This window comes from Thalassophryne amazonica, chromosome 5, assembly GCF_902500255.1.
Source record: "Thalassophryne amazonica chromosome 5, fThaAma1.1, whole genome shotgun sequence".
NCBI classification, from domain to species: domain Eukaryota; kingdom Metazoa; phylum Chordata; class Actinopteri; order Batrachoidiformes; family Batrachoididae; genus Thalassophryne; species Thalassophryne amazonica.
The window spans coordinates 104,986,178-105,009,701 of record NC_047107.1 but is presented as its reverse complement, the minus strand read 5'-3'; the positions used below and the strand labels follow the sequence as shown (position 1 = coordinate 105,009,701).

The 23,524-nt window shown below is 41.3% G+C and overlaps 1 protein-coding gene across 4 annotated transcripts in view; it reads right to left on the bottom strand.

Annotated features, from left to right (window-relative positions):
• unc5db (unc-5 netrin receptor Db) overlaps nt 1-23,524 on the bottom strand; it is a 751,148-nt gene that overhangs the window by 104,424 nt on the left and 623,200 nt on the right. For all 4 annotated transcript variants that reach the window (XM_034171021.1, XM_034171024.1, XM_034171022.1 and 1 more), the window contains one exon: nt 21,650-21,734. In XM_034171021.1, the coding sequence (XP_034026912.1) occupies nt 21,650-21,734 (85 nt within the window). The remainder of the gene's footprint in view (nt 1-21,649; nt 21,735-23,524) is intronic.

The following is a 23,524-nucleotide window of genomic DNA, read 5'->3' as shown; positions in this document are numbered from 1 at the left end:
CAGCAGGGTGTAAGGGTGAGTGTCATCATTTTGATCATTATTCTGAGGAGGGATAAATGAAATTTTACACCCCAAGGTGCACTCAAACCTCTTAGATCGAGACAGATCTGTGTTTGACGGCCTTCATTTCTAAAGTGTAATGTCACCTTCGCTGGGACACAGAATTGAAACCACGAGCGATATGTGCGGCCAGTAGACAAAGGCGGATCTGCGCTATGAGATTTATGGACCATGATGTGACGGCTGAAAGCAGAAGCAGCCCACAGCTCTCCATCCAGAAAAGCAGAGCAACGAGGTCAGCCACTGTGGGCAGCGCCATTTCTGACTGCAGGGCGAGGCATTCAAGCAAGAAGTCATGTCACACCTACGTGCTCGTTCACTGTCACTGACAGCCATGTGTTCTACGTTGTTGCATCAAACTTCACACTGCAAAACAGATCCAGTAAAACACTGTGAACAGCCACAGTTGTACAGTTCACCCAGAAAGTCTTCACAGTGCTTCACTTATTCCACATTTTGTTGTTTGGCAGCACGGTGGCTTAGTGTTGCCTCACAGCAAGAAGGTCATGGGATCAATTCCCACCTGTGGCCTTTCTGTGTGGAGTTTGCATGTTCTCCCGTGTTTGCATGGGTTTCCTCCAGGTGCTCCAGTTTCCTCACACGTTTAAAGACTTACAGGTTGGGTGAATTGGAAACGTTATAATTGTCCAAGTCTCCCTTGCAAAAGAGATCTTGATTTCAATGGGACTAACCTGGATAAATAAAGGTTCAATTAAATTAAAATGTTACAGTCTTATTCCAGATTGATGTAAATTATTTTCCCCCTCAAAATTATACTCACAACACCCCATAATGGCAACATGAAAAAAGTTTTTTTTTTTTTTTTTTTTGTTTTTTATTTTGGCAAATTTAATATGCACATGTCATTTAGGTCCTTCAGACTTTATTTTAAGTAAATGCTCCAGGGGAGCATTAGCATGGCAGCTTCTGGGGGGGGGGGGCTCTGCTCCCCCCAGATCCCCCGCCTTTTTAAGCATTTTTCTTTATTTGCCTACGATATGTCCAAATGATCGTATCTCAGTATTGTCATATAAATTGTCAGAAAATCCTCCTCTACACCACTTCATCAGGAAGCTGAATTTTATATTTTGAATTCATTTATATCAAGATGTAGAGATTTGCTTTCACTTTGAGTTAAGGAAGATAATTTTAGAAAAAAATGTATCCGAAATGGAATAAACAAATTAAAATGTGTGAAATACCAAGTGTTCCAATACTTTTGAGGGCAACTGAGAAACACTGAGGAGCAGCATCTTACGTCTCATATATAGTGCAGCAGATAAGAGAATATTTAGAGTGGAATCCTGTAAATGGTGATACAAGCATCAAATTTGGCACAAATAATCCATAAACATGCACTCTTTAAAAAAACAAACAAAAACAAAACTGATTGGCCACTTGAATTTTCAATAGGCAGCCAGGTATGGGTCAATTGAAGAATTACACAGGGGTCTAACTTAAAAGATGCTCCAATCATATAGAAAACTATACCACATTATTTGCCTGATCATAAAGGTTCCAAAAAGGTATAGTTTGGACAATTTGTGACTGAATGTTATGGAGTTATGAGGCAAAAGCAGCAAGAATGGTGACAAAGGTCAGTTTCAGTTTGTACAGGGGTCAAAGGTAAAGTTGCTCCAGCTGTATTTGTGCTGAATTTGATGCTTGTATCACCATTTGAAGGATTGTTTCAATTATCTACTACACTAATAAGCCAACAGAGCATGAACCAGCTGCTGTCTGTTAGCTTAAACAAGTGTATATAAGGCAATCTGAATAAAAGGAGAAATACTTCTTTTAACAACCTGGACCTCATTTCTGGCATAAAATATGGTTGTTTACTCACCAATATAAGTTTGGCGTCATTAGAATTCCATAGTTCAAACGACGTGTTCAGTTCAAATCTGAAGCAAACATTTCCTGTTTCACTGTGACTGAAAAGTTGGCACTTCCTGTTTGAGTGTGACCTTGCCACTGAGTTCCCACGAGATTCCATGGGATCTCGTCTGTCAATCCAGGAAGTGTTTGACATTTGAACGTTCCCTGTTTCACTGTGGATTTGAAAATTGGAACTTCATGTTTAGGATGCCCTGTACCATGAGTGAGCTTTGCACCGCTGCACAACGCTTCGCTCATATTAAAAATAAAAACCTAATACTGCAGCAGATAAGCGAATATTTACATGATGCAAATGATTGGTTGAGCAAATAGTTTGCACCATGTGTCATGCTTAGTTATTACATTACAGGATGACATATGTCACATGTCATAGAGTCCAATGGATGCGAACATTGTTTGACTTTCAGTGTGGACACCAAACATTCAACATGGTCAAAACTATTGAATTTTTTGATCCGATTAACTCAACCAGTAATTTACATCAATTTTTTACCAAAATTAGAGCAACTTTAACTTTTGACCCCTGTACAAACTGAAATTGACCTTTGTTAGCATTTTTGCTATTTTTACCCTATAAATCCATATAATTCAGTCATAGATGGTCCAAACTATACCATTTTGGAACATTTATGATCAGACAAATACTGTGGAATACCTTTCAGTATGATTGGAGCATTTTAAAATTTTGACCCCTGTGGAATTCTTCAATTGATCTCTACCTGGCTGCCTATTGAAAATTTAGGTGGCTGCCCTGCTGTTACAAAAGAGTAATGTCTAATGAGTATTTGTGGCAAATTTGGTGCTTGCATCTCCATTTGAAGGATTGTTTCAGTTATCTGCTGCACAATAAGAAATCACATCTGTGTAACTGCAAAATCTGATTCACCACACAAAACAAGACAAAGGAGTGTTCAGGCAACAAATAACATACAGCAGTGATTCCCAAAGTGTGGAAAAGTACTCTAGGTAGACCATTAATAATAATAATAATGAAAATGTTTTCATATGTAAGATAAGATAAACTTTATTGATCTCACAGAGGAGAAATTCACGTTACGTCAGCTCTTAAAAAACACACAAGATGGGTGCAAGTATCAATCAATTCAATCAATTTTATTTATATAGCGCCAAATCACAACAAACAGTTGCCCCAAGGTGCTTTATATTGTAAGGCAAGGCCATACAATAATTACGGAAAAACCCCAACGGTCAAAACGACCCCCTGTGAGCAAGCACTTGGCGACAGTGGGAAGGAAAAACTCCCTTTTAACAGGAAGAAACCTCCAGCAGAACCAGGCTCAGGGAGGGGCAGTCTTCTGCTGGGACTGGTTGGGGCTGAGGGAGAGAACCAGGAAAAAGACATGCTGTGGAGGGGAGCAGAGATCAATCACTAATGATTAAATGCAGAGTGGTGCATACAGAGCAAAAAGAGAAAGAAACACTCAGTGCATCATGGGAACCCCCCAGCAGTCTAAGTCTATAGCAGCATAACTAAGGGATGGTTCAGGGTCACCTGATCCAGCCCTAACTATAAGCTTTAGCAAAAAGGAAAGTTTTAAGCCTAATCTTAAATGTAGAGAGGGTGTCTGTCTCCCTGATCTGAATTGGGAGCTGGTTCCACAGGAGAGGAGCCTGAAAGCTGAAGGCTCTGCCTCCCATTCTACTCTTACAAACCCTAGGAACTACAAGTAAGCCTGCAGTCTGAGAGCGAAGTGCTCTATTGGGGTGATATGGTACTATGAGGTCCCTAAGATAAGATGGGACCTGATTATTCAAAACCTTATAAGTAAGAAGAAGAATTTTAAATTCTATTCTAGAATTAACAGGAAGCCAATGAAGAGGCCAATATGGGTGAGATATGCTCTCTCCTTCTAGTCCCTGTCAGTACTCTAGCTGCAGCATTTTGAATTAACTGAAGGCTTTTCAGGGAACTTTTAGGACAACCTGATAATAATGAATTACAATAGTCCAGCCTAGAGGAAATAAATGCATGAATTAGTTTTTCAGCATCACTCTGAGACAAGACCTTTCTGATTTTAGAGATATTGCGTAAATGCAAAAAAGCAGTACTACATATTTGTTTAATATGCACATTGAATGACATATCCTGATCAAAAATGACTCCAAGATTTCTCACAGTATTACTAGAGGTCAGGGTAATGCCATCCAGAGGAAAATGTTCATCAAACAGCGTGTGCAAGGATAAGCAATAATAATAATACTTGTAACAGTACAAGACATAAGAAATGAGGTAGAAATAGAATATGTATCTATATATACACACATATACACACACATATATGTATACGTGTATAAATAAGATTAATTTACACCATTTAAACTGAGCCATTAACCAGTTCATAGTACACTGAGACCAATTCAGGTGTCTGTGTATCAGTGTAGTCATATCTATTACTTTAAAATGTTTTTGTTGGGGAAGATGGTCTAGTGGTTAAGCGTTGGGCTTAAAACCAGAGGATCCTCGATTCAAATCCCAGCCTGACCGGAAAGCAACTAAGGGCCCTTGGGCAAGGTCCTTAATCCTCGAGTTGCTCCTGGTGTGTAGTGAGTACCTTGTATGGCAGCACCCTCACATCGTGGTGAATGTGAGGCATTATTGTAAAGTGCTATGAGCATTTGATGCAGATGGAAAAGCGCTATGTAAATGCGGTCCATTTTCCGTTACATAATGATTACTTGTTACATCCCTCGGGTAAATACTTCATCTTGGTCTCATGTGTCAATCAAAATTGTGATGAAAGGTTTTGAAAGTGGACGCCGGGATGTTCTAAAGTTTGGGAATGGCTGACATCAGTATCAGAAAGTACATCTGTTTAAATGGTCCTTTTGATGCAGTAGAGCTGTTTCTTGGTTTGCTGCAGGATTTAACTACAATTACAAAATCACACATGAACCCCTGAAAGTGGAATATGCTTGACCCAAGAAAAACCTTCAAAGGCTTCTCACTTCAAGATGTCATCTGAAAAATAAGCTGTAAAGAAACTCAATCAGAATGTGCAGAAGTAGATTGGACAGGGACTGGCTGGACACAGTGGAGAAAAGGGATACAATTCCCAGCCTGTCCTTTGGCTTGACAGTGATTGACTGCTCACAAGATGATAACCACACCAGACCGCAGGGAGAAAACAGAGTCTACAGTAAACAGCTTTTCCTATCACGCAGAGTGATGCAAAAAAAAAAAAAAAAAAAAAAAGCACTTGAAAAACACTGCAGTAGCCATGTGGCCAAAACCAAATCCTGTCAGGTTCCAGCCTGAAATGCTTTGAAGCATTTTAAAGGTGAATAAAGCAGTGGGAGAAACCGCAGCTCTTATGTTGGCAGGTAAGAATCTATAACGGTACATGAATGGAGCTCTAGGCAAACTTGTAACGATCCACAAAGGTGAGGTGGATGACACAATTCTGCAACACTGCTGAAGCAAGAACCTTCATTAAATGTGATTCCTTTCTGCTCTACAGTAAACTACAATCCAGGCTGTGTCACAACACGTTGTTTCCTCATCAGTTATTAGTTAGCAATTACCATATTTCTACCTAAAAAGTTAAAACTAATTTAAATCAGCTCAGAATTAACTTAATGTCCTGTCAGGTTGCTGTTCACCTCTGACAGGTGGATGGCGCACTGGATGGCGTGAAGACGTGAGCGGCTTTACAGCTGCGTGGTGGGTAAATGAGTACAAATACATAATGCAGATGTTTTAAAGAGGCTCAAAAGTGAGAATTTTGTCATTTTTTAATGAATTTGCTGAGCAGCGTCGCAAATAATCTATGCGCTCACACCAGAGTGAGTAAATACGAGCAAGGCCGTGGAGATCAATGAGCATGAAAAGGGTCAACAAATAGACCAAGATGTTAAGGACAGAGCCTGCTTATTTTCAGTTGCTAATTGGGGTGCAGCCACTGCATCGTGGAGTTTTCCAAGCTCCCTCACTGCCAGCGGAGGATGGCTATCCTCACTGAGAGACAGCATGTTCCAAGGGCCCACGTGCTAAGGTGGGGCCATCCAGTGCACCGCATCAGCCACCATCCTGCAAAGAGAAGATCATTGGTGCTCTACTGTGGGTTCTTCTTGTCTGGAGATGAAGCTCTAAATGGCTAGCCCCCCTCCCCCCCACCCCCACCCTTTTCATAGCACGCTACCCTCCAATGGATGGCAGATGCAGAGTGGAAACAAGAATTTTACTTTTACTTTGGGTCCTCTACTTATGAGGTCATGAGTTCCCTGAACACAGGTGTTTGGTGATGCTGATATCTTTGCAGGACTTTAGGGTCCTTGTTCTTCCTGTCTTACTATATGGTTGTGAGACTTGGACACAAATCAGTAACCTAAGGCCGGGTTCACATGGCACCCGGACCCGATCTTCCCCTTCCGACAATCTTAAGGACGCCCTGACAATCGTGATGACTCTAAAGATAATCTTATCAGATATTCTTGCCTTGTGTGGTGTGTTCAGAGCGCTCTGATCTGCTCGGAAGGGCGTCAGGAACGCTCCGATCGCAAATCGGGGATATTCAACATGCTGGATTTTTTTGGCCCGATATCGCAGTGTGTGTTGTGTCCTCCGACCACAAACGAGCACGCAGCCTGCTGAATGTGACGTGCAGCCAATCAGAAAGCGAGGTGACGGATGTATGGAGCGGAAAATAAAATCAAAACAGCTGTTCTGACTTACCAGAAAGTCCGGTGGTCGCACTGTCTCCACTCCTTTAAAGAGCACCTTTTCTTTTTCTTTTTGTATCGTTTTTTCCGTCTGTTGTAAATAGTCCACAAAGTACCTCCGTTTGTTTACTCTGAAGTCACGTTTAATCTCGAGAGATTTTGCAAGATTTCCTGTCTGAACTGTAAATGTTCGTGCGTGAAAAATCTGTTCGTGTGTGGTGGTGTTGTCCTTACCGTGTGGCTGCACACCACACACTGTACGACCAAACCTGTTAGATCCATGATTTTTTATCTTCACGTGTGTGGTCTCTCAGGTTTTGGAAACCTACAGATAATTTTAAAATCCTGTCGTGTGAACCAGGCTTAAGTTGATGACTGGATGTCTTTGGTACTCAAGGCCCTGTCACACCTTGACGATTTAGCCAGCGTATGTTGACTGGATTAAAAAAAATGCTGGCATACTCTGGTGTATGTTTAAAATGTTATGAGTAAGTTTTTATAAGTTAAGAGCACATCGAATCATGCTGATATACATTGTAATATGTAAAGCGCCTCGAAAAATTTTGAGCATGTTGAAAATTTTCAACGCATGCCAATGTATGACTCATACGTCCTCTACATGCGGGACATAAGTTGTAGGTAAGTTATGTGATTGTTGACACACCTTTCTTGTAATTTACTCATAAGTTAAAATACATCCATTAATGCTGTCCATTGATTGCCTGAAAGCTGCAGTCCTCATGCGGACAGACTGTTTCAGTCACACATGGACTAATATAATCTTACACATTTGTTTCAGTGGGATTCATCATCACAGTCTGGTGAACACATATCCACGTAAAGCTCCTGATTTTGGAAAACGACGTCTGAAAATACTTTAATTCCTTGTCATGGCTGGACATGTAGTAATTTAAAGCAAGTCCCTCAGTGGCTTTGCTGCTCCAGGTGCATTTCTCAGAGGATTTCGGTGTCGCTGTCTGATTGCAACCGGCGCTTTGATCAGCTCCCCCACCCTCCATCTGATCAGTCGGACAGGGGGGAACCAATCAGGCAGCGACCAGGACTTTGATCAGTCCCCGGTCTGATCAATCCAGTTCCCCGGTCTGCCATGAATGAATGAAGTGCTGTGATGCCTTAAACTTTTAATGCACAGGTCACGATCGGACCGCAACCTGCGCTTTGATCGATTCCCCCCGTCTGATCAGTCAGACAGGGGGAACTGATTCCCCCCACCTGATCAGTCAGAACTGTTTGAATGCCCCCGTTAGATCACTCAGACAGGGGGACTGATCAAAGTGCTGGTCGCGGTCTGATCGTGACTGGCGCTTTAAAAGTTTAAAGAGTCACAGCGCTTCATTCATTCATTCATTTCGTGGCAGCATTTACCACAGCCGAGTCGAGTCCGTCGAGTCATCAGCAGTTTGGTCAGGATGAAAATGATCCACCAAGGCAATATAATATAAAATAATGTTAAATTACTCTGTTTCTGACTTGCACTACACTGTGCAGTACCGACCCAAATCACTCTGTGGAAAAAGGGCTGTGGCATACGCTGACTAATCGTCAAGGTGTGACAGCTGCATTCATTTTTTTTGACATATACCAGCATATGCCAGTGTTTTTAAAATGGTCAGTATATGCAGGCTAAATCAAGGTGTGACAGGGCCTTCAGTCGCTGCAGATGATCCTTGGATACTGCAGGAATGGCTTTGTATCCAACAAGCAGTTGCTTTCCAGTATTCACTCTGTATTCACTTATGTTGATTTTTGCAAGGTGTTTGTTTGGTGACCATGCTGGTCTCTGGGATAACCTGAGAATTCACAGGATCCCAAAAACCTGCTTGATATCACAGCCAACTTATATACAGGTATTGTGCTCAGCAGGGATGTGTTCTGGTTCCTACACTGTATTCGGTAAGGTTATGTAAAACCGCAGCTTGTTTCTTTGTTAGCAATGAATGGTTTTCTGGCCTTGGACAATGCTGTGGTCTTTGCCGAATCAGTGGAAGCTCTGTTTTTCTAGGGGATCAAATACTTATTTTATGTAATAAAATGCAAATTAATTATTTAAAAATCATACAAACTGATTTTCTGGATTTTTTTTTTTTTTTTTAGATTCTGTCTCTCACAGTTGAAGTGTACCTACGATAAAAATTACAGACCTCTCCATTCTTTGTAGGTGGGAAAATCTGCAAAACTGACAGGGGGTCAAATACTTATTTTCCCCACTGTAGTTGTTACTGTGGTTACAAATGTTGCACTGTTGGTACTTTGTTAGTAGTTGTAAATTGAATCAGAATCAGAATCAAATTTATTGCCAAGTAAGTTTTCACATACACGGAATTTGATCTAGTGTCATTGGTACATAAACAATAAACGAAAAGGAAAAAATACTTCTGTAAAAAGTAAGGGAGACAAATGTTTACTATCAAATAAATATAGTGGAATTGGGCTGTGCAGACATGCAGATGTACAGTACCTTTTAGTCTGTACTTTGTGAGAGTGGGGGGGGGGGAGTAAGTGGGGGTGTCTGGCATTATTTAGAAGTCTAGCCATGGATGGAAAGAAGCTGTTTTTGTGTCTTGAGGTTTTAGTCCTGATGGACCTCAGGTGCCTGCCAGAGAGGAGGGTGACAAAAAGTTTGTGTCCTGGGTGAGAGGGATCAGCCACTATCTTCCTTGCTCGCCTCAGGGCCCTGGAGGTGTACAGGTCCTGTAGGGATGGCAGATTGCAGTCGATCATCTTCTCTGCTACATGGATGATATGCTGCAGTCTGCTCCTGTCCTTAGCAGTAACAGCAGCATGCCAAATGGTGATGGAGGAGGAGCCACCGGATTCACGATGCTCCTCTGCATCTTTCTTATTTCTCAGCCGGTTTCCAACTGTGTTAATTCTCAATGTAGTGTTTCAACATTTTAAACATCTGTGCATATATTTTGTGATAAATGTAGGCAGACTCGCTCCAGGTAACAACATATACATTGATCTGTGGTGGTGGAGGATCTGCTTCACACTGAGAATGGATTTCTGTGCGAGTTCTGTGCAATTGTTAAAAATATTAATTCTGTAAGCTGCAATGGAAGCTTCTACACCTCTGTGGGTTCTTTGCAATGGGGGGGGGGGGGGGGGGGGCAACGACACAGAGGCAACCCGAGGTGCCAAAAGTGTGTGACCAATATGTCTCACAGTCCCCCCCGTCTCTCTGACTCAATCAGCTGAGGGAACACGACTTCACATTTTGAGTTTCAGCATCAAATATTTGATGAACACAGAGAGGATTAAATGGCTGGCATATAAAGAAGATGTTATTTCATCTTAAACGCTGCTACTTGAAGGCATGTCTGTGCTCTCTTTTGTGTTTTCACAAAAGGAATACAGCTGCTAGTTTAATACATCTGATGATGCGCATCATGAACCCTTTTCAAGTTTTTCCAGCAAAAGTGCATTTCATGTTTTATGTAGAAGATATCCGCAGACAGTGTGATGGCCAAGTTGTCAGTGCACTGTGTTGACCCCCAAAACGTGAATCTGCTGCAAATGGTGAATTATCCGCAAACTGTTAATGAAAATTTATGTAAACCGTGAATATCCACAAACTTAATAATTTTACTGCAAACCATGAATAAAATATCCCACAAAATAAGTCACAAACCGTGGAAGTTTTTACACCTCTCCACCTCTGGGGCCGACGCCGTCATATACGATGGCTGAGACTAAGCTTTACTAAATCATAAATAACTTTTTAATGATATGAGATAGAAACTTACTTTTTTTCCTGAAAAGTTAACTCTGTCCATCATCTTTGTACTCCTCATAGAAGCTGTGTTATGACGTGAGCAATGTGAGTGTCCAGTCGGAATTGGTTCACCGTCACATGGTTTTCCAAAATCCAATTGTAGGGCAGATTCACCTCACATGATACACCAAAAATTGTTTGTAGGAGTGATGTTTTACTAGTTTATTATAGTTGGCTGTGTATCTTGAATAAATGTGTGTGGAAAATTATTTTCCACTTTACTTTTTCCTTTCTTATTTCTGATTGTAAACCTTTATTACACTTAGAAAACACAACTATAATATATATATACATTTTGAAAGTACAGGTTGTCCTGAAAAAAAAAGAGACATAGAACTCGATTGTGGGATGCAGAGAGAGCTGTTAACAGCAATAATAACACATTTATGCCAGGCGAGTGAACTGTCCAAAAAATGCCCTTGGACCCCAGAGGGTTAAGTAGTAACATCTGTGTGAATGCAGTCTTAATTTTCATGAGCTATACATGCACACTTACAGTTTGGCCTATGTTCTACTAACTGCACATATCACTGATCATTAGCAGTACATTCATATTACCTGTACCTGTGTTTATAATTATTATAGCACCTCCTTACTTAGCTGACCTAATTAAACCCGACGTACCGGCCCGGGCTCTGCATTCTCAGGGTGCAGAACTACTTTGTGTCCCTAGGGTGAATAAAAAGTCTGCGGGTCATGGAGCTTTTTCTTATTATGCATCTGCTTTTTGGAATGATCTCCCTGTGTCAATAAAACAGTTAGATGCTGTAGAGACTTTCAAGTCCAGACTTAAGACGCACTTATTTTCCCTTTTGCATGGCCAGCATAATGGCATAGTATGTTACTATTCTTTTTACCCTTGAAATTCATTTTAGCCAGCCTCCCATCCTGGACACCACCATTGACTCCCAAAATTTCCTGTATATTTGTATTGTCAACTGTGTCGGTAGCATGGCCCAAGCAGATGGTCACCTCTTTGAGTCTGGTCTGCTTGAGTTTTCTTCCTCAAATCATCAGAGGGAGTTTTTCCTTATCACTGTCACCTGTGTGCTTGCTCTAGGGGTTGGTAAGGTTCCACCTTACTTGTATAAAGTGCCTTGAGGCAGCTTTGTTGTGATATGGCTCTATATAAATGAAATAAATTAAATTATTGTTTATAATTATTGTGGTATGTATATTTTTAAAACGTTTTCGTGAACCCATGCAAACATGGGGAGAACATGCAAACTCCACACAGAAAGGCCACAGTTGGGAATCAATCCCATGATCTACTTGCTGTGAGGCAACAGTGCTAACCTCTAAGTCATCGTGCTGCCCGGCAAACATAATGACTGAAGTTAAGTATCGTTACATATATAGAAGAAGGTCCTATATATGACATGTGGCCCTGGATTCTGAAGCATAAAGAGAATGAGAATCTACAATTGCCCCTGGATGGGACACCAGTTGGAGGCAGGTTACATCCCCCAGCCAAGGGTGGTACCTATTTACAAATGGGACAATAAAGATAAAGTGTCTTGTCAATGGACACAGACAGATGGCTCTACAGGGAATTGAACCCAGATCTTCATATTGGCAGCCCGACTCCTTATCCCACTGTTTGACCTGCTCTACTCTGCAAAAAACATGAGGTATAATGTCTGTGCTTGCCTGGTAGGACAGAGCCATGTCTGTCACTCTGAAACATCCAGAACTCAATTTTATTTCTTGGAATAAACATTCCTCCATTTGGTGAAATGCAGTATTTTTATCCTGCTCCAGTCTGACAAATAGATTTGACGAATCTCTGAGACAATTACTACGATTGGCTGAGATAATAATAATAATAAACACCTTATTGCCTCCATCCTTCAATTAATACTCCAGCTCAGCCAGTGTGTTAGGGTACCATGCTGGAACAGGTGCACATCATCACTCCTGCAAAGCGGTTATGACCTGAAGTGGCGCTTTGTTCATAGCAGTTGCACCATCAAAACAGGACACAAACACCACTTTGAAATCCCATGAAAGGCATGTGCTGGAATTCAATTATAAAGAAAACTGACTACTTTTATAATACGAGCTTTCAAAGACAAACCGCACAATCACAGTAAGTCTAAGAGACACTGGTTGCATCTTGTAATTTCAGCAATGAGTCTTGGCTTTCAAAGATGATCCCCAACCCTGTCATTTTTTAACATTAACGTGTGCATCTGTTTTTTGACTTTGTTCAAGTACAGCAGGGTGAATAAACAGTGACATTTCAGAGAGAACTTTAAAGCCTAGTGGCTCACTGCAGGGAGGAGCGTGCAAACTCCCCCCTGGAGGAGTCTCAGTCCATCTAAGAGTCATTACCTAGCTGTGATCAGAATACATAATGCACACACTGCCGAGATGAAAGGCCCCGGGGAGACGTCTGCACCTTCTAGTCCACGGTGCATGTCCATCAGTGCGGCATGCTCCATTCATTGTGGCATTCATCAGTGCTTAAACAAGCTTCCGAAGTCGTCACTCTCTCCCTGAGCACTGCATTGTTGACATCAAATGGAGTACATAACTACATATTGACTCTCGGCAGGGTAACGCTGACAAGAAAGAGATTGGACATTTGACTTTGCTTCCTCCAAAGCAGTGGGATAAATTAAGGACGGTATTACAAAAGTTCCCGGGGTCATGTGGCAGGAACTTGACTTTCTCCAACAGCAATTTCAAAGTCTAGACTACCACCTGTGAGGAGCCTGTGGAAGATGAACACCTATACTGTCACATGTAAAGGTCCCCTACCGGGAGCAGGACGTAGTGCACAGTGGGCCGACCTGTCACAGCATGACAGACGCCGGATGGAGAGAGGTCACAACCACCTCCACTCTATATGTCTTTCCAGCCTGAATCCGTGATTTTTTTTTTTTTTGTCAGAGGTCAGTACTGACAAACACTGCAAGGAGTCTGTGACTACTACTGTTTCACCTACTACTACTTTTGAACACACCTTTTTCACTCTGTTAAATTTTATCTTTATTTTCTTTTCTTCCCCAGACTTTTTAAGTCTGCACGTGGTTTAATCAGGTTTATATTTGCACTGAAAGTCTTGCACCATAAGCCCCAGTCACACGGCACTAAGGAAGGACAATGAAGCGGAAACTAAACAAGAAGTACAGACTATTACTGACTGTCGGAGGCACTGTTAATTTAATTTAATTTAATTTATTAATTTATATAGCGCCAAATCGTGACAAAGTCGCACCAAGGCGCTTCACATAATTCACAACAACACAAGTTAATCTAAATTCAAAATTAAAAGCAAGAAAAGCACAGTTAAAAGATAAAACACAGTAGAATAAAAAAATTACAAAGCAAACACAAACAGATTAAAAAATTAATGATAAGACAGTCTAAAAAAGTGGGTCTTCAGTCTTGATTTAAAAATCTCCACCGTGTCAGACTGCCGAATAACAGCAGGTAGATCATTCCAAAGAGCCTGACCACGGTAGGAGAAGGCTCTATACCCCACAGACTTTTTGTTCATCCTCTGAACACACAGAAGCCCTGCGCCCTGCGAATGCAAAGGCCTCGCAGGTACATAGGGCTTAACCAAGTCCGCCAAGTAGGAAGGCGCCAGTCCATGAACAATTTTATAAACCAACAATAAAACTTTAAAATCCAATCTGGCAGAAACCGGTAGCCAATGAAGGGATGCCAGAATGGGAGTAATGTGGTCAAACCTTCTACTTTGTGTCAAAATTCTGGCAGCAGCATTCTGCACCAACTGAAGTCCTCGAATGCTAGACTGCGGCAGACCAGAAAATAAAGCATTACAATAATCCAATCTAGAAGAGACAAATGCGTGAATCAGAGTCTCAGCATCAGCCATAGACAGGATGGGGAGAATCTTTGCTATATTTCTCAGATGAAAGAAAGCAGTCCTCGTAATGTTCCTAATGTGGAGGTCAAAGGACAATGTAGGATCAAAGATTACCCCAAGGTTCCTCACTTTGTCAGTATGATGTATAACACATGAACCTAGGCTAAGCGCCAGCTGATCAAATTGGTACCGATGTCTTGCTGGGCCAAGAACCATCATTTCAGTCTTATCAGAGTTCAAAAGTAGAAAGTTGCTAGACATCCAACTTCTCAGTGCTGCAAGACAGTCCTGTAAAGATTTTATGCGGACAGGATTTCCAGCAGCTATCGGCATATACAACTGAGTATCATCAGCATAACAATGAAAAGCAACCCCGAAACACCACAAAATGTTCCCAAGGGGTGCCATATACAGGGAAAAAAGCAAGGGACCCAGAACGGATCCCTGCGGAACCCCGAACGTCATGCCCTTAAAGTCAGAGGTAGTGTCATTGCACAAAACACAATGGGAACGACCAGACAGATAAGACGTCAGCCACACAAGAGCAGTTCCAGTAATCCCGAAACAGTTTTCTAGCCTATCAAGTAGAATATGATGATCAACTGTGTCAAACGCAGCACTGAGATCCAACAACACCAATGCTGTAGTAGTATCTGAGTCCAACTGCTCACAGAAGATCATTAACTACTTTAATAAGTGCTGTTTCTGTGGAGTGATGTCTTCTAAAAGCAGACTGCAGTGGCTCAAAAAGGTCATTCTCAGTAAGATAGTCCACAAGCTGCCGTGAAACCACCTTTTCCAGAATTTTACAGCAGAATGATAGATTTGATATCGGCCTATAATTTTTCAATTCACCAGGATCAAGATTAGATTTCTTGAGTAGTGGTTTAACCACTGCAGATTTAAAACAATTTGGAACAGATCCAGAGTTTAAAGAAAGGTTAACAATTTCCAGCACAGTCGGCCCAAGAATGGGCCAAAGATCCTTAAACAATTTTGTTGGTATAAGATCAAATAAACAAGTTGTGCTTCTAGTAGACATCATGAGTTTCGTCAGCACACCTTGTTAGATACTGTTAAATTCCGTGAATCTAGGTAGCACCTCAGTAGTAGTCCCCAGCTCAGTAGCTGGATACAATGATTCAACCAAAGTATGCTGAGATGTGCTCAACAAGGAGAACGACCAACAGGTGGCTGTCCATGAATAAGAAATGCCACTGTATCAAACAAGAACTTTGAGTTATGCTTGTTTTTGTTGATCAATTCAGAATAATATGCCTGCTTCATAGCCAATAAAGCATGCTTATAATCTAAAATAGCTTCACGCCACGCAAGGTGAAACACCTCTAGTTTGGAACTACGCCATTTCCGTTCCAACCCTCTAGCCTTCTTCCTAAGGTCACGCAAATAACTATCGAACCAGGGTGTCTGTGCTTTGGGAAGGCGTGGCATTAATAGAGGAGGCGCAATCTTATCAAGTGTGGTTTTTAGCACTAAATTCAGGCTATCTGCAAGACTGTCTACTGACTGAAATTTCATCAAGCTTGAAGTTAGGATTTCAGGTAGTCTTGCTTCGAGTTCAGTCAAAGTTGAAGGTTTAATTTGTCGCCGCAATGATAGGCAAGGTTGTTGCTCCACTAAACGCGGCAGCGTAATTGTAAACCTAATAAGCAAGTGGTCAGAGACCGCTGCTGCAAGAGGCAGGATGTCGATATTTGTGACAGCAAGGCCACGTGCAAGAACCAAATCCAGAGTATTACCACTGATATGCGTTGAACCATGAACGAACTGCTGAAATCCTAATGCATCCATGATTTCCATAAATGATTTACCGAGGGGATCAGAGAGCTTATTTATATGAATGTTAAAGTCACCAATAATCAAAATGTTATCTACACTAGTTGAAAGACTAGAGATGAACGTGCCAAATTCATCTAAAAAATCAGAATATGGGCCAGGAGGCCTGTAGACAGTGACAATAGAACATAGCTGATTTCCAGTTTTATGACCCTGACAGTACTTAGCATCATGGGCATAACGGAGAATCAGATGCTCGAATGAATTATATTTCTGACCCCCAACAGTTACTAAAGTAAACCTGGATTTATAAATAAAAGCAACACCCCCGCCTTTCTTCACATCACGTGAAACGTTACTAAAAGTGTACTCCGGTGGGCAGGCCTCATTCAGAGGAAGGACAGCTGTGGATTTAATCCAGGTTTCACATAATCCAAGCATATCCAGACGATGATCCACAATTAAGTCATTCACCAGCAATAACTTCAGAGACAATGATCTGATGTTAATGAGACCCAAACTAAGGATCTCGGTGGGATCAGCAGGTTTTAATGAGGTCATGCGGAAGTTCTGCTCCTCAGCAGCCAGTGACGCAGCGTGTTTCAACGGCCGGAGGAGCTCAGGTGAAACGTCGCGTCTGAGAGCCTGCAGACGACAGCACCGGCGTAAAAACTCCGCAGCCCGGCGAGAGGCAGCAGCGGGAAGCTGCGGCACAAACGGGCACAACTTTAGCGGAGCTGGTCCGGTCATCATTTCAGGAACAGGACGAATCCAGCAGCCTCTCGTGCGCAGTGCGCGCTCCCACGCCCAAAAATATCGTCTATCACAGAGGCGGCGAGGATCAGACCCTCTAGTGAAGGCTGCCAGGTAAAACTTAAATTTCACCAACAGACCGCTCCGCTTTCCGCGCCTTCTAAAGCGCCTCCTCCGGAGAGGAACGCAAGGAAAACGGAGCAGGTGGAGCGGGACGTCCGCGAGCACGGGTGGCAGAGCAGTGCGGGGCCCTCCAAGCCGGACCCAGATGACAGCAGCGGCTCATAAAGAGCATTAATGTCCAAGAGAGACTGACGATTATACACAAGCAAGGCTGAAGTGTCCCGGCAGAACACACAGAGCAAAAACACAGCAACAAATAGCAAAAAACTCGACGAGCGACAGGGCTGACGGTATGCCAAACACACAGGCGCCATCTTCCTTTGTTTAACCTTCGTTCAGCTTTGTTCCTGCAGCTGGCGCTTCGTCAGAATTTTCAAACTGTCAAAAAATTTGAACGAATATCGTAGACAACCTCAATATGTCTGTATTTTGTTTTGCTTTCGTACTTGGTATCTTATCATTGGCTTAGTTTTTGTAATGTTAGCGTTTTGTCTGACGTTCATCAAACTTCGTTCAACCTCCCAAGTCCGACTTACTGAACAAAGTTTGACGAATGCAACAATATCCAAACAAATCAATAGCTAAATTTTTGTCGAGCTGAATGAAACATCCTTGCATTGCTAATGAATTGTTCATTTCTGGAATGAAAAAGCAACATTTTCATACAGAAACAAGTGTTAAGAACGTTTTATTAACTACTTCAACTATTTACACATGTTTCAAATGTTTGTGGCTGGCCTGCGTGTGTCTGCGTGTGTGTCTTCAGGAGTAGTGTTTGTCTGACAGGGACAGTTCCCCATGGCTGATGTCAAGGACTCGTCAAAGGTACTTGTCAGGACAAGTACTATAACAAATAAAGTGTACAAGAAGGTACAGACATGCCGCGAGAACTCAGAATGTGAAGACAAACAAAACATGTTGTGAAGACAAACAAAATCTCGCACCTGCAAGTACTGCGGACATGATGACAAGGCTGGCTGCACTCAGTTTTATACCCACTTTCAGTCACGTCATCGTGAATGTTTCGTTTTGATTTCATTTAAAGCATCGAGGTCAACGTTTGCATCGTTTTTTTTTTTCATTGATTTCGGTTTTGTTTCGTTCCTTTTGCTCAATCCTTTATTGAAATCTTCGCAGATGTTGTCAACAAATTTCGTTTTAAGTTCTGCTTGAGTTTGCTTGATTCACGAGCTTTTCGGTGATGAGAAAAGTGCAGGCTCTTTCGTTCACCTTTTCTTGATGATTTGTGACTTTTTATCCTTCATCCAGCTGTCGCCGTGTGCCGTGTAACCGGAGCATTACCTTTCATTGTACTTGTTAGAATGACAATAAAAGAATCTGAATCTGAAGTGGCAACTTCTGTTGCTTAAAACTGAAGCCAATGCAGAAATGCCAAACCCTGCAGTTCCTTGGGCGGTCACCAAATATCAGACTATCACACTACTTCATGTTTAAATTATTAACTTTACAGCAGAAATAAATGTTTACAGGCTTCTAGAAAAAGCACTTTTGATCCCTGTAACTAGTGTCCCCATTCATGATAGTTGTACAGGGGAGTGTTTTTTTTTTAACAACTCATCATTTTAAGCCATAACGTTATAAATAATTATGGGCATGAGATAAGCTACTGTGCTGGGTCCAGATAGCCACTGCTAGTAGCCTCTATTAACACATGGCCGCTAACTGCACTCACGTGTGCACGTTTCTGAGTGTTTTATTACAAATGTGTATAATATGATAATATTGGTATGGTTAATTGTGCAAACAGACCACCTATGAAGATTGTGCTCCAGTATTTCCAGTGAGAAAAATTTTAGTACAATTTAAATGGTCTGTTATCACCATTAGCACTAATTAGCATGTATCACTAGCTTGGCAATGTTGGCTGCATTGATAGAGTCACAGTTATTAAGGCTATTTGCTTGTCATAATTTTTAATGCCTGCACCCAGTTATTAAAACCACTGTTCAGTCTGCAAAAATATGCCTTTAATCAAACCCAGCTGGCCTAGACTGTTAGCCATAGCAAGCTGGTAGCTTGAAGATGGGTGGGTGAGTTCTGGATTCGTTCATCCTAACCAGTTCATGCCTGTCTTACCCGCACGCCATCCCTTCATTCATTTATGGGTTGGCCGGGAGTTAGGCGAAGTCAGGCAAGATGGCAACATCTAAAACAAACCCACGTGAGTAGGGCTGGTATGATTTAAATCAGCTGATTTAAATTGTGATTTAAAGTGCCATAAAAAAAATCTAAAACAATTTTACTTAAAACATAATTAAAATATGAAATTAGTAGGGATGCACTGATCCCGATACCTGTATCAGGTATCGGTCCGATATTGTATTCATTTACTTGTACTTGTAATCATAAAACTTCTCCGATGCTACGGCACCCGACACCACTTTACAGCAGCATGATGTCAACCTCTCAATGGGGGATTTTTATGCACTACCATGCTCCGTAATTTCTCGACTATAAGCTGCTGCTTTTTTCAACAATGATGCGGCTAATTTATGGATTTTTTACAGGCTTTCGTGTAATTTACTCATAAGCTGAAATACATCCATCAATGTTGTCCACTGACTGACTGAAAGCTGCGGTCCTCATGCTGAGTAAATTCACACACAGAGTAAATATAAAGTCTTACCTGTTTGTTTCAGTGGAATTCATCATCACATCTTGAAGAAAAATTATCCACATAAAGCCTCCTGATTTTAGAAAACAACATCTGAAAATACTTTAATTCCTTGTCGTGGCTGAAAAAAGTTCCTCTGTGACACCACGCTTTGCACCACATTTCCTCTGTCAGATCACGGTTTCAGCAGCCGAGGTTGTCCATCAGATGGCTGAGTTGCATCTCCGGGTCTGGCTGTCCAGGCCTATGTGAGATTGGCTTGGTCTGCTACAGGTGTAATCCGTTTGTTGGATGTGTGTGACGCTGTGAGCACAAGCCCACGGGCCGCAATTTGCACCACAACTTGAAAGAGTCACTGCGCCTCATTAACGTGTCATTTACCACAGGCATCAGGCAATTCTGTTTGCATGCGATGAAATTATCCCATGATAAACAAAGGAAAAAAAAATGTTAAAATTACTCAGTTTTGCCTCCATGTGGAACAGAGACGCCGCACAACATTGTGTGTGCATGTGATGCCGTGCTCCCCAGTATTTATATGTTCCAACTATGGGGAAAAAAATTGTAAGTATTTGTGTTTGTTACTGATACGTATTTAATTGAAAGTTAAAAAAAATAGTGTGGAGAGTGAAATGCTGGTTAGCTCAGTGTCACACATTGTAGATGAAAACAGAAGCAGAAATAATGCAGAGAAGCTTATTTTCTGCCCCTCACATTTTCAAGAAAAGCTTAGTCCTCACAGACATAAGTAAGGGGCCCTTCACACACAGTGCAAATTTGGTCGATTTGCGCAGAAATTGCGCATGAAGCAGGAATCGTATGTAATATGTGTGAAATCGTAGCTGCCTCCAATGCCTCATACACCTGTTTTGCGGAGACCAGTGGCTGAAAGACAGAGTGTGCCCTGTGAGAGCCCATCGAACCCTCTCGCGGCACTATCATCACAAAAACAGTCAGCAGACAATCACTGTTGAGCTGGATGTGAAATTTGTCTAAGTGCCCCATGACTGTACATGTGGCGTGCCAGAGTGTCAGCTCCCCCCACAACACGTGTGCATGTGTTTCGCGTGCCCCCCCAGCTCCTCCCCACAACACATCTGTGCATGTGGTTCAACCCCCCCCCCCGCAGGCGAGGCATCACTAATCTGGTCAAAGACTAATATCTTGGTCTGTGCGCTGACAGGACAGGGGGCATGGCTGGCTGCCCACAGCTGTTGAGACATCTCCGGTTCTGGATATCACATCACAGCTGCAGCACATATTCCGTGTTTTGACAGACTTTTTTGAAAAAAAAAAGCTTTTTTTTTTTTTTTTTTTAAACCAACCCTGCACTTAAGTAACAAACATGCTCTCCAGAAAACCTATACATGATGTTACAGAGGGTTTGTCCATACATATATAGTTTATGATACTACAGTACTTCTATGGGAGGCAGCAACAGAATGAATTAGTTTCGTTTTGCACTCAGTTGAATCACATTGTTTCATCACAACTGTCATTACTGAATCATATCATATCCCAAATATGGAGATACCATCTTAAATTCAAGGTTGCACAACCTAAATGAGCACCAAACAATAACGTTATGAATATCTCATGTCATCCTATTACATCTGTTAAAGACAGCGACTATGAATCTATAATTTGTATTTTAATCTTTATTTATTTTAATACATAGAATAAAGAAGTATGAAGAGTGAAATATGCAGGAGGAGAAAAACAATCCAGGCTCATTAAGCCGCAGTCACGTCGCCGTGATAAACAGATTTCTTTGACATCAATGTGCTTGAATTTAATTTCGTGGTAATTAAGCCACCGAAGACGGAAAGCATTAAACTTATTACTTTATAATCGTTTGCAGTCGCAGACAGTCAGCTGTTGAGGAGTCAAAGTCCCATCGGGAGCTCCAATAAAAGTATGAGAAGACAGTAAAGAATTAGAAAGACAGCACATTAAAAGGACAGCGGAGACAAAAGATGGTGAGTGAGCGAGATGCATGATAAGCCAGAAGAAGAGTGACACGCACCAATCCTTCAGACGCTATTTGGGTAAACAGTGGCCTCACCTTGCCTCGGCCTGATTGATCGCCATGTACATGTCCCAGGACAGATTCTCAGCCACCGCACCATGAGGCACCAGCAGGCTGACCCCTGAAAAACACACAGCTGTGTCAGTGTCGTGCATAATAACAACAGCCGTTAATGAGAACTTTATTTTTAATCAATAAAATGTGAAGCACACAAACACTTTCAACTAAATGTGAAATTTTATAACAACAACATTGGGGAAATATGTTGCTCACAGAAAAATGTTTTCAATATTAAACCTCAAAAATCAAAAGAAAGCTCAATCTAAGCTCTGGTTCATAAGTATTTGGACATCATATTTTGGTAATTTTTCTTTAATCCACCACCACAGTGGTGGTAGCATTGACTTTTCACTTTAATTTAAGGAGTTTACAAAAATAACCATTTAGCAGCCGGTGTGCTCTGTGTAAGCCTGATCCCGTCAGATCTCAGAAGCTAAGCAGAGCAGGATCTGGTTAGTACTTGGATGGGAGACCTCTTTGGAACACCAGCGACTGTGTGTGTTTCTCCAAGTAAAACTGGAGTTGCGTCAGGAAGGGCATCCGGCGTAAAACTTGTGCCAATTACTGATGCGGATCTGGCTGAATCCGCTGTGGCAACCCCGAACAAAAAAGTGGGAGCAGCCGAATGAACAACAACAACAAAAATAACCGTTTAGCAATCACAGCCATTACTAGTTACCTGTTGAAGAATGTAATCAGTAACGTAATCCAAGTACCATAATATTAAAGTAATGTAATTTGATTACTTTCAATTACTTCTGGATTACTCCAATATCAAATATGCTAATACAGACAAAAGAAACTAAATAGAAATAGTCTTGACCACATAGTACAGTTTATTAAGCAAAAATAAAACTGTTTCTTTTACATGGCATGCTCTGTTTTACTTCACATTATGAATTAAGAGCACCCACAATATTGTTTTAAACACACCCAGTGTTCACCTGCTAAATTTTCAACAAAAAATGCCAAATAAATGAAGGATAATGAAAACTCAGGTGTGTGCAGATGAATTTGTAATTAAAAGTGGCTTACAGAACAATATAAAAAACAAAAAAAAAGTCTACTACTTGTTCAGTAAAATTATCTTACTTTATTCTTTCACGTAGCATTTGTACCATGTTTAACATATCAGTCCACTTATTGAACTTTCAAAATAAGAACAAAAGCATAATGAAAACCGTTAAGTAAATACTGTCAGTAAGGAGGCGTGATCGCCATTTTAATTCCGGGCATGTTAGTGATTTGCGTGCATAGAAGTTCAAGAAACAGGTGGAATATGCAGGAAAGCTGCGCATGTTGGCAAAGCCACAAACGGAGGAACAAGGGAGACAATATTTCCTTCCATAAGTAAGTGGTTTTGGTTCTTCTTGTCACTTTGTCCGTGATAGTTGGATGATAAACAGCTGTATGTTTCCTGCCGTACCTGTGTCACCCGATGACACGGACCATTAACTAGTTGATATTTTCCACTGCTAGACCAATGTCTAGTTAAAATACTTGCTGTTAGTGATTAAAATTGTTCAACAAGACTGGGGATTTTTTTTTTATTTGCACCTTAAAATAATGAGATTATAATGACCCGCACTGACTTACATCAGTTATGACTTCATGAATGAAACTCGATCAATAAAGGATAATTGTGTAAAAATATAATATATATATATAAATCAAATCAATTTTATTTATATAGCGCCAAATCACAACAAACAGTTGCCCCAAGACACCTTATATTGTAAGGCAAGGCCATACAATAATTACGGAAAAACCCCAACGGTCAAAACGACCCCCTGTGAGCAAGCACGTGGCAACAGTGGCAACCATTACAACACATTTATGTGTTGTAATGGT